Genomic DNA, 17,942 nt, shown 5'->3' with positions numbered 1-17,942 from the left:
GTCTCACATCCAGAAATAGTTTCACAGCATTTTAATTAAATAGATACAAGTTGGCTTGATGAAACTTGGAGAAAGCATGATTTCGTGGCATGAAATAGGCAATTCAGCAAAGCTGCTGTTTATGAAGCGAAGTTTGGTACATATTTACAAAACAAAAACACAACAAAACATGGCCATAGTATCCCTCAACTTATAAACTTTGGAGAGACGCGAAAAGAGTCTAGTCTGATGGCAACAAATGTAGATTAAGCCGGCGGGCAAAGGATGGTTTACATTCTAAACCAGTCACTTGCTTCACAGCTTGAAACGACCAGTGTACAAAAGCTTAAACGCCGACTCCAACGTATACATGGCGCTTTCATACCAACGGTATGGTTCTAGCGATAATGTATTTTCAATTTCACAACAAAATGTGTAAATGGGTCACCCGGCAAGTTTCCCTCGAAGGTATTGATCCAGAATTACAACACTTACCTTGTAACTTGACAGAAACAAAGACTGGCCACGCTGCTTTGTAGTTCCTCAACGTCCAGTTTTGTTCCCAGACTTCTAGTCACTAATATTCCACACAGTTATAAAACAGGAAGTCCACTAACACATGTATCCTAAATTTGAAGGGCAAGATCCCATAAACAACAAATTTTCTCTTCCAAATACACTAAATTCAAAAGAAAATACACGAAACGCGAGGGAAGAATCACTCCCCACTTCACGAAAATGGTGACCAATCTCGCGAAGTCTCGTGAGCAGAGCAACAAAACGAGATTTTACGAGATCCCATCCCCAAGACTTGCTTGTTCATTTTCTACAGATTGGTGTTCCTAACACCAAAAATCTTCATTCCTCGGAAAGCCTGTAGCGCGGACTATAGGATTTTCTGAAGAACTACCCCGATTAAGTAAAACATTTTGCTGCGTATTCAGCAGATCAATTAGCATGAACGCAGCGCACTCTCTTGACAGATCAATTTAATCTCGAATATCCAATAAACACCTCTATCAATTGAAGGCACTTTTCTACACTTAAAGAAACACTAGAGTAGAATCAGCTGAATGATGGAGAGGGGTGTTTTTTAACTGCACTTGTCATTTAGTACCTGAAACTTGGAAAAGTTACTCTAGATTTGAATTCGTATGGAGATTTCTTAACACAATGGCAGATGTGAAGTCGTTAGAACATCCGACTTTAAAGGTAATTTTCTTCATGTGACAAATTTTACATTACGAGATATTTTTACTTAAGTTTGTTTTATATTATATCATAATGGGCGACTGTGAATATTTTGATAGTTAGAAATCAGTACTGTATATTGTTTTTTGTTACAGGTTCCCTATGAGCTGTTAAATAAGAAATTTCGGGCAGCACAAAAGCAGCTGGATCGAGAAGTGTCGCATGTACAAGCAGCAGCTTTGGAACTTGAAAGAGGGTTGCAGGCTGAAGTCGTGGGTGCTGGGGATATTACCAGATTGCTCGGAGGAATGGTGGAGAGATTACAAGTTCTTAAGCGCAAAGTATGAATGAAATAATCTAAAATTGCCAGAATATTGCTTTAAACAATAGTTTTTATTAAGAACATTCGAAAGTTATGGTCATTGCACTTGCTTATTTATCATAATATTTCATATTTAAATTTGCTTGTTTTCTTAATCTTAATTCCAATCAATGGCCATACATATAAATAAAGGTCAATAATGCCTCATTGAAATATTTAAATAGAAGGAAAGTTTGCTCACTGAGCGTACATTATTTTATTCTCTGCCGAGTTCAGTTAAAGATAACTTCCTTTTCCTGCATTAAAGGGTATGGTATTTGTCACATATCTGGTTACACCATCTGCACGGGCAGTTTAAGTAGAGTTCATGTATTTCTTATTTTGACAAATTTTGTGGTGAATCATATGTCTGGCAAAACCAGTTGCTGAATGCCTCGGTCTTTACCCACTATTTGTCCACTCCGTTGTTGTTACTGCACCAGTTGATTGGAAGACTTCCCATATTTCATCTTTATTCCTCTTCATTTCCTCTCAAGAGTATCTTGCTGTATTTGGCAGTGATATCTGCCTGTATTATAAGAAGGCCTTGTGTGTACTCTTGTAGAGATTGTCCTCCTTGAGCAATCTGATATGTCACAATTCACAAATGCACTTATAATGAAAGTTTATGGTGAAAACTGTGAATGGCATATCTCGTAACATGTCTTTGCTCTTGATTCTCTTCAATCCACTTCATTTCGAGCATGGCACTTGAACTGTAAAACTAATCTTCTTTTATTTTTTATTATTATTATTATTATTATTATTATTATTATTATTATTATTGCGTACTAATGTACATAGATGGAATTAAAAAGGAAAATGCGCACCTATTGCTTACAGTTGTGTGTATAGTTACTTTTTGCTATAGTCCACTATTGATCTTTCTTGTTTAGGATACATGGTTATATGGTATTTGTCGCAGTGGTTATTACACAGTGTACATGCACATTCATTGGTTCATGAAACTTTTTGTTCTTACAAATTTTATGGTGAAAACCATGGATTGCCAATCTTGATATTACATTCCTAAGTTCCTGATTTTCTTTTACCCATCTCCTATCGATCATTGCATCTGCGCCATAGAATTCCAAAGGGATTTCTGTGCGCTTCTTCTCTCTTGTCTGGATCAATTTTGGCACTTGCTCAGTAGGTTGCAAGCTGTCCATTTCATGACCATTTCGATGAATACAATCAACAAATTAATTTAAAAACCACCTAATCGATACTTCATTTTTTTGCCTTTGGCAAAATTAAAAATACATTAGCACACACAGAACATGTTTCGACCACTTAGTGGTCATCTTCAGTGTATATGAATAGCTTAGATGAAAACATTTGGATAGTAAGCACGTTAAACCTTAAAACTATGTCTCATAGGATCCTAAAAATTATTGCTGTAGGTGCTCTAAAAGAAAAAAAAGTGGTAGGGGGTGAGGTAATATGTGTGAATGATACTTAAATTACTATTTGCGTCTACAATTGTTTGAAAACTTATTTAAAATATTTAAAAGCGTCTATGGTGATACACTTTTCGTAATATCATTAGGTGGCATTAATAAAAATTTAAAAAAGTTAATGTGTGTAAGAGTTTCAGGCATTTGTGAGAAGGACAGGCCTACTTAAATTAAAATTCGCATCTACAATGATGTTAAAAAACTTATTTACTAATAAACATATTTGTAAAAATAACGGCCGAGATAAGATCTGCTATGGCCATTCGTGACAAACTGTACAGGCAGTACAAACTAACGCATGATACAGATGATTTTTACCAGTACAGGATTCTGAGAAACAGAACCAAGCAGCTAATTAGGAATTCTAAATATAAATACTTTCAGGAACTGATGAACACTTAACAGCCAGAGACAAAAATTGAGTAAATTACGTACGTTACGTATAGGTAAAATCGTAGAACAACATGTACCAAGCATATCATTAGAGGCTTTAATTTACTGTCATTCAAAACCGAGTGATATTGATACTGCAATTACTAAAATAAATTTTGACCTAAAACATCTTAGTGACTATGCAAATGAAAACAGTTTACTAATAAACCCGAATAAAACTCAAGTTATTATCGGTACCAGTAAAAACCTATATTCCCTCAAGCAACGGGACATCTCTCCAATAATTTTAAACAATAAAATTATACCCTACTCTACTTCAGTGACTAACTTAGGAATTATTATGACTGAGACCCTAAATTGGACTCAACAGGTGATAAGCACATGTAATAAAGTACACAAATGCTTATAACCTCCGAAGCGATTCTGTAATGCATTCTTGGTTCGACTTAAAGTACAAGTAATTCACTCTCGTATACTACCTATACGTGACTATTGTGACACTGTGTTGACTGAAATTACCTCCGACGGTAACAAGAAACTGGACCGGAGCCTCAATAGCTGCGTAAGGTATATATTTAATCTGCGATATTATGCTTATATATCACCATATTATAAGGAATTGTCATGGCTTCGAGTGCACCAGCGCCGTGAATTTCACATGTTATCACTTCTGCACAAAATACTTTCCACTAATACTCCCAACTACCTTTCTTCACCTTTTTCTTACCTCTCTTCATATTATGACCACAATACGAGATCTGGCTCCTCTCGTACCATACCTGTAAACCGCACTGCTGCTAACAACTGCTCCTTCATAATCTCTGCGTCCAGGGCATGGAATTTGCTACCTGTGAACATTAGGGACAATCCCTCTCATAGCAAGTTTAAAGTGGCGTGCCGCGAGTATTTGTTGAGTAGATCCTGCTCACTTGCTGGATAATTGAGTGTATGAATGAATGGGATGAATGAACGGATTATTGCAGTTACATCACTTAAGTGTATTTTACTTTGTGCATTTTAAAATTAAGGATTCTTTTATTGTCATTTTAATATTATTAGGCCTACTAATGTTTTTGCTATTAATATTATTTGTTTTATTTGTATTTGTAAGTACTGTATAAGTTACGTACATGTATACTCTTCTAGTGGTTAAGTGTAAGAGAGGGCCTTGAGCCCTAACTTCGCCACCAATAAAGGCATTATCTATTTATCTATGGTGAAGCACTTTTTTTAAACACTTGGGCTTGAATAAAAAGTCTGTGTACATTATATACCAGTCTTCGGGTATTTGTTGTTTGTATTTTGTATTGAGTATCAAGTCAAACAGTCAACACGGCCTTTTACCACAATCAAAAAATAACATTTAAGAAAGATACTGTTGTTTTCCTAGCTTTTTCTTAAATGATTTCAGTGACATTGGAAATTTATTGAACATCTCCCTTGGTTATTCCAATCCCCAACTCCCCTTCCTATTAACAAATATTTGCCCCAATTTGTCCTCTTGAATTCCAACTTTATCTTCATATTGTGATCTTTCCTACTTTTAAAGACACCACTCAAACTTATTCGTCTACTAATGCAATTTCATGCCATCTCTCCACTCACAGCTTGGAACATACCACTGTAATTAATTCCCCTTCCTATAAATGAATATTTGCCCAATTTGTCCTCTTGAATTCCAACATTACCTTCATGTTGTGATCTTTCCTACTTCCTAATTAAGAACTAGTATTAGGTTTAATGGTCTACCCATTACATCAATAGGAACCTAAATGATGAAGTTTGTAAATTGCAACATACCACTTTGTCGAGCAGCTTGTCTTCTCCCAAGTCTTCCCAGCCCAAACTTTGCAACATTTTTGTAACGGTACTCTTTTTGTCAGAAATCACCCAGAACAAATTGAGCTGTTTTTCTTTGGATTTTTTTCCAGTTCTTGAATCAAGTAATCCTGGTATAATTTTTTTTTTTTAATTTCGTGTGGCTATTTCTAGCAGAGTGCAGCCCTTGTAAGGCAGACCCTCCGATGAGGGTGGGCAACATCTGCCATGTGTAGGTAACTGCGTGTTATTGTGGTGGAGCATAGTGTTATGTGTGGTGTGTGAGTTGCAGGGATGTTGGGGACAGCAGAAACACCCAGCCCCCGGGCCATGGGAATTAACCAATGAAGGTTAAAATCCCCGACTCGCCCGGGAATCGAACCCGGGACCCTCTGAACCGAAGGGCAGTACGCTGACCATTCAGCCAACGAGTCGGACAGTAATCCTGGTGAGGATACTCTAGTTGGGGTCTTAACAGAGACTTATATGCCCTCTCCTTTACATCCTTACTACAATCCCTAAATACCCTGATAACCATGTGCAGAGATCTGTACCCTTTATTTACAATCCCATTTATGTGATTACCCCAATGAAGACCTTTCCTTATATTAATACCTAGGTACTTACAGTGATCCCCTTAAGGATATATATTGTAACGAGTTGGCAGGGTAGTAGGATCAATTAACACTAGACTGTTAGCTTCAATACTAAGATTTATTAGCTACGCACTAAACTACACAAGACTACACACAACTTTTGCTCATAACACACACTTACACAATTCGCGCCCCTCTCCCTTCGTTTCTCACTTGTCCTCACACTACACAGTTTTACAATCACACACAAGGTCCCGCATCTCACGCCTACACGTTCTCACTGATTCCAGGCAGGTCGTTCCTCTCTTATATACCTGCGCTGGCCCTTCTAGAATCGTTCGGATGCTCGATGACTCCAGGAACATCGCGAGATGGAAGACTCCAGATTAATCGTGGAGTCATTTCCATACTCCTTTGCTACGGTACCGCGAGCGGAAGCGAGTGGGGCTGGCCTAGCACTTAAGCGCTGCTTGTGATTGAAGCGTAAGGGATGGGCCTATGCGGTGCCGCACTGGGCCCATAGCCAGTTGACATGGCGGACGGTATAACCATTATACTGCCCCCTCCTCAATGCTGCTCGTCCCAAGCTGCTCCACGATACGGTGCCAAGCGATCCAGGTGAACAACCATCGTCTTCCCTCGGGGAGGCCGCCGGATCTGGTAGATGTCGTCGTCGTTGATCCTGGTGACGATTGTATATGGGCCTTCCCATTGTGGCTGCAGTTTCGGTGACTTCCCTTTCGTCCGCACCAGACGGTACAGCCACACTGTCACCTTCCTGGAAACCTGCAGAGTTCGCGAGCATGCCGTAGCTGGCTTTCATCCGATCGCTGGCTACCCTTAGATGATGTTGGGCATAATCGTGGATGTCGTTGAGCTGATCCACCAACTCCCATGCTTAGTCTGTTGCTGGTTGCTGCTTGTCTGGTGTAGACCTGAACATTAGATCGCATGGCAGGCGGAGCTCCCTTTCGAAGACCATGTTGGCAGGTGTCGTGCCCGTCGTCTCATGGGTGGACGCTCAATAGGCCATCAAAAGAAGGGGACCCTCTCGTCTCAGTCCTTCTGGTGTGCCGAAACCACCTTCCTGAGGTGCTCCTCGACGGTTTTCACAAAACCCTCCACCATACCATCTGACTGAGGGTGGAGAGGTGTCGTACGTGTCTTCCGCACTCCTAAGCATTGCAGAACCTCTTGCATCAGCCTGGACTCAAAGTTTCTGCCTTCGTCGCTATGAAGTTCCCTCGGGACACTGAATCGACAGAAGAAGTCCTTGACCAAGACGTCGGCCACTGTCAATGCCTCTTGGTTCGGGATGGCGTAGACCTCCAGCCACTTTGTGAAGTAGTCTATAGCCAGGAGTAGGTAACGGTTCTCGGCGTCAGATTCGGGGAATGGTCCAGCGACATCAATGGCAATCCTCTCGAATGGTGCTCCAACGTTGTACTGCATCATTTGGCCCCTACTCCTCGTACGTGGGCCCCGGCTCACTGTGCAGGTGTCACACAGCTGGCTCATCCGTTCAACATCGTTCCTCAAGTGCACCCAGTAGTAACGCTGTCGGGCACGATCTAGTGTCTTATGCACTCCCAAGTGGCCGGCAGTAGCGCCCACATGCAACTCGGTCAGCACCTTTTTTCTCATGCTTCTGGGGATTATCAGCTGTGCAATGTGCTTCTTTCCGTCGGCTGATTCCCACGTGCGGGTAAGTACCCCGTCACTAACCATGAGAGACGACCACTGGGCCCAGTATGCTTTATAGGTTGGACTGCGTTCGGCGATGTCTTTCCATTCCGGCCTCTGCCCCACTCAACTTCTCGTAAGATCAGCCCGATGTCGTCGTCCTTCAGCTGTTCCCTCCTGAGGGCGTCTCTATCCCATCCTTCAGCGGCGGTGGCCCTCACGGCCCGGACGTCCATGATGCCTGCCTGTCTCTCCACTTTCTGGCAGTGTGTATCTTCTAGATAGAGCGTCGATGTTGCAGTGCTTCTTTCCTTGTCGGTGCTCGGTGGTGAAGTCGTACTCCTGAAGACATTACACCCAGCGAACTGTCTGTCCTTCCACGTTTGTGAAGCTTAGGAGCCAGGTCAATGCGAAGTGGTTGAGGCACAGGCGGAAAGGCTGCCCATACAGATACTTATGGAAGTGCTCCAAGGTCTTCACGATGGCCAGCAATTCCCGACGTGTCACGCAGTAATTTCTCTCAGCTTTTGAAAACGTCTTGCTGAAATAGGCGATCACCTTCTCCTAGCCGTCTTGCGCTTGTGACAGTACCCCACCAATTCCCACGTCGCTGGCGTCGGTATCGATGATGAACTTCTCCCCAGGCTTGGGGTATCCAAGGATGGGTGCAGTACACAGACTCCTTCAGCTTCCAGAAGGCAGCATCCGCCTTGCTTGACCATTGGAAAGACCTCCTCTCCTCGGTGAGCCGAGTAAGAGGCTTTGAGATGTCTGCATAGCCAGCTATAAATCTGCAGTAATACATGCAAAGGCCGAGAAAACTCCTTAGTTCTCGCTTGTCCTTCGGCACTGGCCAGTCCCTGACAGCTGACTTCTCCAGATCCGTGGCTACTCCCTCCAGTGACACGATGTGGCCCAGGTAGCGGACCTCTTTCTGGAACAGCTGGCATTTTCGGTATTTAGCTTTAGATGAGCCCCACGTAGCCTCTCGAACACTTTCCGCAGGTTCTCCACATGCTCTTTGAACGTGCGTTCCACAATAATTATGTCGTCCAGGAACACGAGGCAAGCGTCGTGAGTTAGCCCTCTCAGCACGGCCTCCATCAGTTGCTCGAAAGTCGCCGGCGCGTTGCAGAGGCCGAAGGGCATCATGGTGAACTGGTAGAGCCCTTCACCGGTTGAGAACGCCGTCTTCTTGTCTTCCGGATGGAGCGCTACTTGCCAGTATCCAGACTTCAGGTCCAAAGTCGAAAACGACTGGGCTCCAGATAACGTGTCCACAGTGTCATCTATCCGAGGTAACGGGAAACGATCCTTCTTCGTGACGTCGTTCAACATCCGGTAATCAGTGCAGAAATGGAGTCAACCATTCTTTTCCTTCACCAGGATGACTGGCGATGACCATGGGCTCTTCGACTCCTCGATGACTGCCCGCTGCTTCATGTCATCTAGCATCTGGTCGATTTCCACCTTCTTTGCCAGGGGTACCCTACGAGGTGGCTGGCGGATTGGAGCGGCGTCGACGGTGTTAATGCGATGGTACACTCTGTCCGTCTTTCCATAATCGCCTCCGGCAGTGAAGATGTCCTGAAACTCATGGATTAGTTCCTTAAGCTCCCTGAGCTGTCTCGCCTCTAAATGTTTCCGAGCGTCGGATATAATCTTCCAGAGCTTATCCAATCCTTTGCCTGCTTCCAGGGTCTGTGCGTCTTCGTCGTCCGCTGACACGACGCACGTGACTGGTTCACAAGTCCCAAGCTCGGTCCCGCTGGGTACCCTCTGCTCCCACGATGTCGAATTCAATATTCGTACTGGCACGAAGCTCTTCGTGCCGGAACAAGCGTCCTGGCCAGGTAGAGTCCTTCATCGGTGGTCGGTGAACCGGGTTCCATGAGCATGCTGTCTCCTTGTATGGGTTCCTCTAACCGTGCCGTAATGATCACCTCGCTGTTGGCTGGTATAACTTCGTCGCTGGCCAATGTTGAGCGCGCTACTCGAGGTTGCGTCCCTGGGCGTCGCAGCATTACCTCTTGTTTGCTGAGCCACAATACACGTCATCCCACGTCGACAGTCGCCTCGTATGCCCGTAGCGTCGTTCTCCTGTAACAGCGCAGGTCTCCGGTGCATCCTCGCTTCTCATGGCTCGTATTCTTGGTGACGGTGCCGCTGTTCCCTTCACTGCCTCCACCCTCAGGGCTAACGTCAGTGCCTCTCCGAGGTCATGCTCCCCGCTGAGCATCAGTTTTGACGGATCTCAGCGTCGCGGAGCCCATCAATGAATGTACATGCTGCCTCCCGCTGAATGTGGTCCTGAGGCAGCCCATCCAGAGCCTTATGGGCTAGCTGCTCCACATCTTGCGCGAATTCTTGCAACGTCTCATTAGCGCGCTGGGTTCTCTTCCTCAGTTGGACTCGGTAGACGGCTGCCAGCTGGTGGTTACCGTATCGGCTGTCGAGCGCTCTAATGATCTCGTCGTAAGTGGCACCCGGTTAAAAGCTGTGTAGTACTTCCGCTGCTGGTCCTTGCAGTCCGGCGTTTAGGTACACAGCCCTTTCCTCCGATGTCCAACCATTGTGCCCACACACGCTCTTGAATTTGGCCCGGAAGGTCCGCCAAAATGTTGCCCCATCGAAGCGCGGGGGTTTTACTTTCCCGGCGCTAGAGCCGCTGTCGCTGCGGGTCGCCCTAGCACGAGTCTCCATGGCTGTCGCTCTCATACGCAGGGCACTTACTTCTTCTTTCAGGTCTCGAACCCCTGACTCCACAACCTGCAGTATTTCTTTGATCTGTTTTTCAACCAGTTCCTGTACGTCCTGCATAATGTCACTCTTTAATTTTCTTTCGAGAGAGCGAATTTCCTGTTCTAATTTACCTTGTCCACCCTTAAGTTCATTTAATTCCAGTGTCAGTTCGCCCTTGATTTCGTCCTGTTTGGATGAGAGTTCGGTGAACTTATTGAGTAGAGCCTGAAACTGTTCGCTATCCATTTTACGATTCACTAGAAATTCCTAGCTACAAAATTACTGCTACCAGTCGATCCCGATTCTGACACCAGTTGTAACGGGTTGGCGGGGTAGTAGGATCAATTAACATTATACTGGTAGCTTCAATACTAAGATTTATTAGCTACGCACTAAACTACACAAGACTACACACAACTTTTGCTCATAACACACACTTCGTTTCTCACTTGTTCTCACACTGCACAGTTATATACTCACACACAAGGTCCCGCGTCGCACGGCTACACGTTCTCTCCTTCGCCGACAGTCCGCACTATAACACAATAGTCCGATAATCACGGCAGTTCACGTACTTCACTACACTGGCAGTTGCTCACGACTGAACCACACCAACTTCTAACTCAGTCTAACTCTCACTGACTCCAGGCAGGTCGTTCCTCTCTTATATACCTGCACTGGCCCTTCTAGAATCTTCCGGATGCTCGATGAATCCAGGAACATCGCGAGATTGAAGACTCCAGATTAATCGTGGAGTCATTTCCATACTCCTCTGCTACGGGACCACGAGCGGAAGCGAGTGGAGCTGGCCTAGCACTTAAGCGCTGCTTGTGATTGGCGTGGTTGAAGCGTAAGGGGTGGGCCCATAGCCAGTTGGCATGGCAGACGCTATAACCATTACAATATATATATGTGAAAACATAAAGTTCCAATAGTACTGCTGTGAGGAATTCCCCTCTTAATTATTACAGGGTCAGATAAAGCTGTGCCTACTCTAATTCTCTGAGATCTATTTTCTAGAAATATAGCAACCCAGTCAGTCACTCTTTTGTCTAGTCCAATTGCACTCATTTTTGCCAGTAGTCTCCGATGATCCACCCTGTCAAATGCCGTAGATAGATCAATCACTATACAGTCCATTTGACTTCCTGAATCCAAGATATCTGCTATATCTTGCTGGAATCCTACAAGTTGAGCTTCAGTGGAATAACCTGTCTTAAACCCAAACTGCCTTCTATCGAACCAGTTATTAATAGAATAGATTTATTTATCATCAACAGGTTATTTTCCCAATTAAAGATGATTCAATAAAACATAATATACTACAAATACACCTTAAGTAAATGACACTAATTTCCTAAAATAATAACCAAGTTCAAACTAAATCTAGGGACCTTTTTATATGTATATTTAAAAACCTTAAATAAAATAAATAAATAAATAAATAAAACTCAATCTCCTTAAATAAATTACATTATTAAACTACATCTAGTAGCATTTACATATCTTACAGATAGGGCCTTACATTCATGAGGTCATTAGGGCATGTCTGATTTCACAAACATGTCTAATATAATTAGAAAGAATGCTTTCCCAGAGTTTACATGCAGTGCATGTCAAACTGACTGGCCTGTAATTTTCAGCTTTATGTCTATCAGCATTTCCTTTATGCACAGGGCTGGGCTGCTATAGCAACTCTCCATATTTTTGGTATAGCCTTTCGTGCAAACAATCAAATAGCACTTCAGATACGGTACTATATCACAACCCATTGTCTTAAGTATATCCCCAGAAATCTTATCAATTCCAGCTGCTTTTCTAGTTTTCCACCTATGTATCTTACTGTAAATGTTACTGTCATCATAGGTAAATTTTAATACTTTTAGCATTTCTTTGTCAAATACAGTTGGTTACAAGTAACTAACCTTATGTTTTAATCCGTATTGAAAGTCTGTTTAATTACAATAAACAGTGTTGTATTATAAACCACCTATTCAATACATTAAAATGTTATTACATTTAGAGTTTCGCCATTAATATAAAGTTATAAGCGGGACATGTTTCGCTCCCTTATGGAGTATCATCAGCAATCTAAAATCTCAAAAGTTGGTTTATGTTGACAACTAATGACTTAAAAACTATTTGTACATTTTACAATCTTAAACTTATTTTACTAATATCATAGAAGGCAGAGTCATTGGTAGCATGCCTTATTAACTAGAACTTAAAAGTGGAAAGGTTGATAAAAATACATTCATTTAAAATTATGGCAGAATAAGTTTGCTCTCAAATATTTACAAACATTTTGTATGTCTAAAATCTTGAAGAATGACTTGTGAATCAATCTTAAGAACTAATGATTAGGTCATAGATATTTGAAGTTTAAAACATGAGATCGGGCTAAAAGTTTGTTATCCTTTGAGGATAAGAGTCTGTAAAATTATAAGATCTCATCATCTTGTTGTTTGTAACATGTGACAGGTGTCAAATGACAACAAAAGTTCAAACTTCATTAAGACTAAAGTTTAACACAACTGTCTATTCCTCTTGTAGCATTTTTCATTTACCTGGCACATACTGAAAATCTGATCCTCCTTCATTTCAACTACTGATTGCACCCTCCCTTCCAAGATGCCAGTGAATAATTTGCCTGGTATACTAATCAGTGAGATACCTTGATAATTGTCGCAATCCTTCCTGTTCCCCAGCTTATAGATAGGTGCAGTTACTGCTTTTGTCCAATCTGAAGGTACCTTACCAACACTCCATGCTAATCTTACTACTCCATGCAACCATTTCATCCCTGCCTTCCCACTATAATTCAACATTTCAGGTCCAATTTCATTTATTCCTGCTGCTTTATGACAGTGGAGTTTATTTACCATCCTTTCCACTACCCAAGCAAAATTTCACCAACATTTTACTCCTGCCCGTCAGCTCAGTTGTTTGCGACACCACTGAAAAATTTCCTTGTACTGAATGCCACCCATTCCGTTTCTGTCTTGAACCTCCTTACTGTCCACATTTTGGAACTTCTCAATAATCATATCCATGTATTTCTGTCTAATTTCCTCGTCCTGGAGATGTTCTACCCTTATTCGTTTTCACTTTCTCTATCCTAGGCCTGGAGATACTTATTTCACTACAGATCAGATAGTGGTCTGTATAATCAAAAAATCCTTACTGTACTCCTCAGGAACTTCATCTCACTGGCCTGAATTTTACTCTCATATCTTTCCGTCAAAGTCCGTCTCTGATGCATACATTAATACAGGGATATATTACATCTTGTACATTTTCTCTGTACATTTCATTGGAACTTCTCCATTTCACACCAGGTTCCTTACATTCTGGTAGAACAAATTTCCTGCTTGTACCCTTCGGCTGATCTTGCGTTATTTCACTTCCCAAATATTTGAAGAATTCAACAACCTCAAGGTTTTGTCCCCTGATACTAACGATTCCTTCTCTTTCTCCTCTTGCTGTTTTTTTTCTTCTCCACATTAATTTTCATACCATATTTCTCAATATTGTCATTTAATGCCTCTAGTTGGATTTGTACTTCTGAATTGTTGACTCCCCAGATAACTATGTAATCTGTAAACAACATTACTGGCCGAGTTGGCCATGCGGTTAAGGGCGTAGTACCAAAGTGGTTCCTTTATTTTTTAAGACAAATTAAATGAAGATTCTACTTCCTCACAAACGAAGAACGGTATTTTCAATTGTACGAACAGTTTCAATAATGCAGCTGGTTTATGTTAAGAGTACAGAAGCTATGATTGGACGAGGTAACAATCAATATATACTGAAGATCCGTCACCGCACTCGTTAGGACCGGCGGTTAGGGGCGCACAACTCTGAGCTTGCATCTGGAAGATACTGGGTTCGAACCCCACTGTCGGCAGCCCTGAAGATTGTTTTTCCTGGTTTCCCATTTTCACACCAGGCTGTACCTTAAGGCCACAGCTGCTTCCTTCCCACTCCTAGCGCTTTCTCATCCCATTGTTGCCGTAAGATTTATCTATGTCGGTACGACGTAAAACAACTTGTAAAAAAACAAAAAACAATCTCTTCATATCCCCTCCATATCTTGCATTTGTTTTCTTTAGAATTTTATCCATTACCATTATAAACATAAGTGGGGACATTAAACTTCGGTGTCTTAGACCAGTTTGGTTTATAAACCAGTTTGTTCTCCCCACTCGAGTCTGGACACAACTGAAACAATTACTATACATTGCTTTCACTAGTTTCCTTGATTGCCTTCCACATCCTTTTCTTTCCAGGGTTTCCCCATGTCTTTTCTCTATTAACACAATTTTATACCTTCTGTAGATCAAGAAATACCATCATCAGATTGTTTCCATATTCCCACTGTTTATCTTTCAGTAACCTCATAGTAAATGTAGGGTTTATCGTTGACCAGCCCTGTCGAAATCCATACTGCTCTTCTAAATTTCTTTCTACCCTTCTTCTCATCCTCCTCATTTTTCTCTCCAATATTTTGGCTTCTTGTGACAACAGTATAATTTCTCAATAATTGTCACATACCTTCCTGTCACCTTTCTTAAATACTGGTTGTATTACTCCTTTACACCAGTCGTCAGGTACTTGCTTTTTCTCCTCCATATACATCTTAGTCTATATAACCAATGTAGACCAATAGGTCCTGCTGTCTTTATCATTTCCACACATATCTCGTCCATCCCTGGTGCTATTCCTGTTTTCTGTTATCATTTAACAGCCATTTCCACCTCTGCCATTGCAATATCACTCTCCATTATTGGATCATCCTCATCTACCACTACACTCTTTCTGCATCATTTCTCACATTCAGAAGTTTATTAAAATAGTCTTTCCACCTATTCTTTATCTCCTCTGGCCGGGCTGAATGGCTCAGACGGTTGAGGCGCTGACCTTCTGACCCCAACCTGACAGGTTCGATCCTGGCTCAGTCCAGTTGTATTTGAAGATGCTCAAATACGTCAATCTCGTGTCAATAGTTTTACTGGCATGTAAAAGAACTCCTGCGGGACTAAATCCTCGCACCTCAGCGTCTCCAAAACCAATAAAAGTAGTTAGTGGGATGTAAAGCCAATAACATTATCTCCCGTGGGTCTGTTGTTATATTTCCACTCTCTTCCTTCACTTGTTTTGTGTAGATATTTTGTTTTCTCTAATATTTTATCAGTCCATTCATCTTTTTTCCACCATTTACATCCTCTTCCACCTCTTGTGTGAACCACTCCCAAAATTGTTCTTTTCCTCATTTACCACTTTTTTACACTTTAAATTTCCTGATACTTAATCTTACTTCCTTCTTTCCTATCTCTATTCCATTCCTACCATGCTTTCTTATTTTGTTTAACAACCTCTTTCACCTTTTCATTCCACCAAGGTGTCTCCTTTTCTTCCACTCTCGCTCAAGTTCTGCCACAAATCTTCTCTACACACCTTATAAATGTTTTTAAATTTGGTCCATTCTTCTACACTTTCTATTTTTGTTATTGGGTAAATTTCTCTTGAGTTCTTTTATCTTTTAATTTCCATACTTTTATTTTCTTAATTCTTTTAATCTCTCATTGTTATGTACTTTCAGTTTTGTTACCTCTACTCTGTGGTCTCCATCAAATGCCTCGCTTCGTAGTGCTGTTACATCCATTAACTGTTTCAGATTCATTTTCTCGACCAAAAAGTTATCAATCACTGGTTTGATCCTTACCGAGCTCGATGGCTGCAGTCACTTAAGCGCGACCAGTATCCAGTATTTGGGAGAGAGTGGGTTCGAACCCCACTGTCGGCAGCCCTGAAGATGGTTTTCTGTGGTTTCCCATTTTCACACCAGGCAGATGATGGGGCTGTACCTTAATTAAGGCCACAGCTGCTTCCTTCCCACTCCTACCCCTTCCCTGTCTCATCATCGCCATAAGACCTATCTGTGTCGTAAAAAAAAATGGTGTCCTTTCAATCCAGCCATATCTAGTGATCTTTCTGCTATTCTTTCTAAACCAAGTGTTACCCACAGTCATTCCATTTCTCTCACAAGAATCAATCAACTTATCTCCCTTGGTGTTGTTGTTTTTGTTGTTGTTCTTTTTCAAATGGACCAATCGCTTCTTCTTAACCAATTGTCATTTCCAACCTGTGCGTTAAGGTCTCCCATGACTTTTCACTTCTGCATCGATGATTTCTTCATCGAGTGTCTCCAAGAATTCCTCTATATTTTCCTCACCGTTTTCAGTTTAGGATGCATAAACTTGGTTGAAATTTTTCACTCCTTCCATCCTCAGTCGTACTAATGTAGTCTACTCTATCCATATTTTCATCAAAGATTTTTGTTAACAATCACTCCTAATCCATTCTTTGCATCACGTCCTCTGCTCCAGTATAGGGTATACCCTCTACTCCTTCACTCATTTTCCCTCCACTTCACCTCACTCAGTCCCATCATTGTAACAGTCTCTTTCTCCATAAAATCAATCAACTCCTCTGATTTGCCATTCAGGGTCACAGCATTTATTATTCCCTCCCTCATAATAACTGCTGGATGGGGTCTCCACTCCAAAAGGTATTTTAGAGCTACTGCCAGTAATTATTCAGGCTGCCCCTTACATGGGGAACAGATGCCCTTGCAGCCACTCCTAACATGGGAAGTAAATGCTGATGATGAATAGTGTACTAATACTATTCCCCGACTACTGGGCTGCGTCTTCTGCAGTCTCCACCGTTCCAAAGTCCATCTTCTCAACAGTAGATTCTGTTGAGGTCTTGGTCGTAACCCTGAGCTGGAACCTTTACCAGATGCTACACACTGGGTGATTGTGCTCTGGGGCTCAACAGACAGGGGTGCCACTCCCTGGGTGGGGCTGCCTCTGGTGTTCCTCTGGTGTGTAGTTGGAAATTACTGAAGTACCATTTCCTAAGGCCCAAAATTGCTCCAAAAAATGGGCGTTGACAAAATGACATTGAGATTTAGATTACACAACATTTTTAGGAAGGCATCCTGCAAGAATCCAGCCAAGCTTGGTTTGATGTGCAAAAACACCCAGCAAAAGAGAATTTTTTTTGTTAGAAGTACCTTCTAAAAAATGTTGGCACTTGTGAGATCAACCACAGAACTTTCAAAGAAACCAGGGTCTGCTAATTTGACATATGGAGGGATCATCAAATCTCTCATGTCAAATGAGGCAGAAGGTGTGTTACTGCCTATAATACCAATAGCTAAACAATTCAGATTAAAATAAAAATTCCCTTCTGTTGAATCTTTAACACTAGAACAGCTGAGAATCTTACATTCCTAGAACAGAAGTAAAGGGTTATTTTGACCCATCATAAGAAATACTTGGAAATGTTCATATATAACTCGGTAAGAGATGTATTTTCTTCTACTGTGTTTCCACAAATTTATTTTACACACAAAGACCTGACTCGTGTATGGACCTTTTATATTATTGATGGTCACATGAATAATCACAAACTGCGTCGTGTTTCCATTTCTCTATGGAGTTTTCACAAAATTAACCAATTGAACACCTTTTGTTAGTCAGTCGTCCATATTGAAACAATTATACATTATCAGAAATACTTTAAGGAAATTGAAAATAGTCTAAACACATTTTGCACACACAACTAATTTTCCTGCACATTTTTCGCACACTGCTTTAAGGCACTTGCTTCAGGCATCGCTAGACTTACTGCGCTTACACAGACCAACTTTGA

The 17,942-nt window shown here is 41.8% G+C and overlaps 2 protein-coding genes across 3 annotated transcripts in view; one reads left to right on the top strand and one right to left on the bottom strand.

Annotated features, from left to right (window-relative positions):
• Positions 1-725, bottom strand: part of CtBP (C-terminal binding protein) — a 381,638-nt gene extending 380,913 nt beyond the window's left edge. For both annotated transcript variants that reach the window (XM_067151426.2, XM_067151427.2), the window contains exon 1: positions 475-725. The gene's annotated coding sequence lies outside the window, so the exon portion shown is untranslated. The remainder of the gene's footprint in view (positions 1-474) is intronic.
• A 97-nt stretch (positions 726-822) lies between these two features.
• Kaz (Katazuke) overlaps positions 823-17,942 on the top strand; it is a 127,750-nt gene continuing 110,630 nt past the window's right edge. The window contains exons 1-2 of the mRNA XM_067151425.2: positions 823-1,191; positions 1,326-1,511. Coding sequence (XP_067007526.1) covers positions 1,153-1,191; positions 1,326-1,511 — 225 coding nt within the window. The 5' untranslated portion in view covers positions 823-1,152. The remainder of the gene's footprint in view (positions 1,192-1,325; positions 1,512-17,942) is intronic.

This window comes from Anabrus simplex, chromosome 7 (assembly GCF_040414725.1).
Source record: "Anabrus simplex isolate iqAnaSimp1 chromosome 7, ASM4041472v1, whole genome shotgun sequence".
In the NCBI taxonomy this organism is placed as follows: domain Eukaryota; kingdom Metazoa; phylum Arthropoda; class Insecta; order Orthoptera; family Tettigoniidae; genus Anabrus; species Anabrus simplex.
This window is presented reverse-complemented; position numbering and strand designations above follow the sequence as displayed.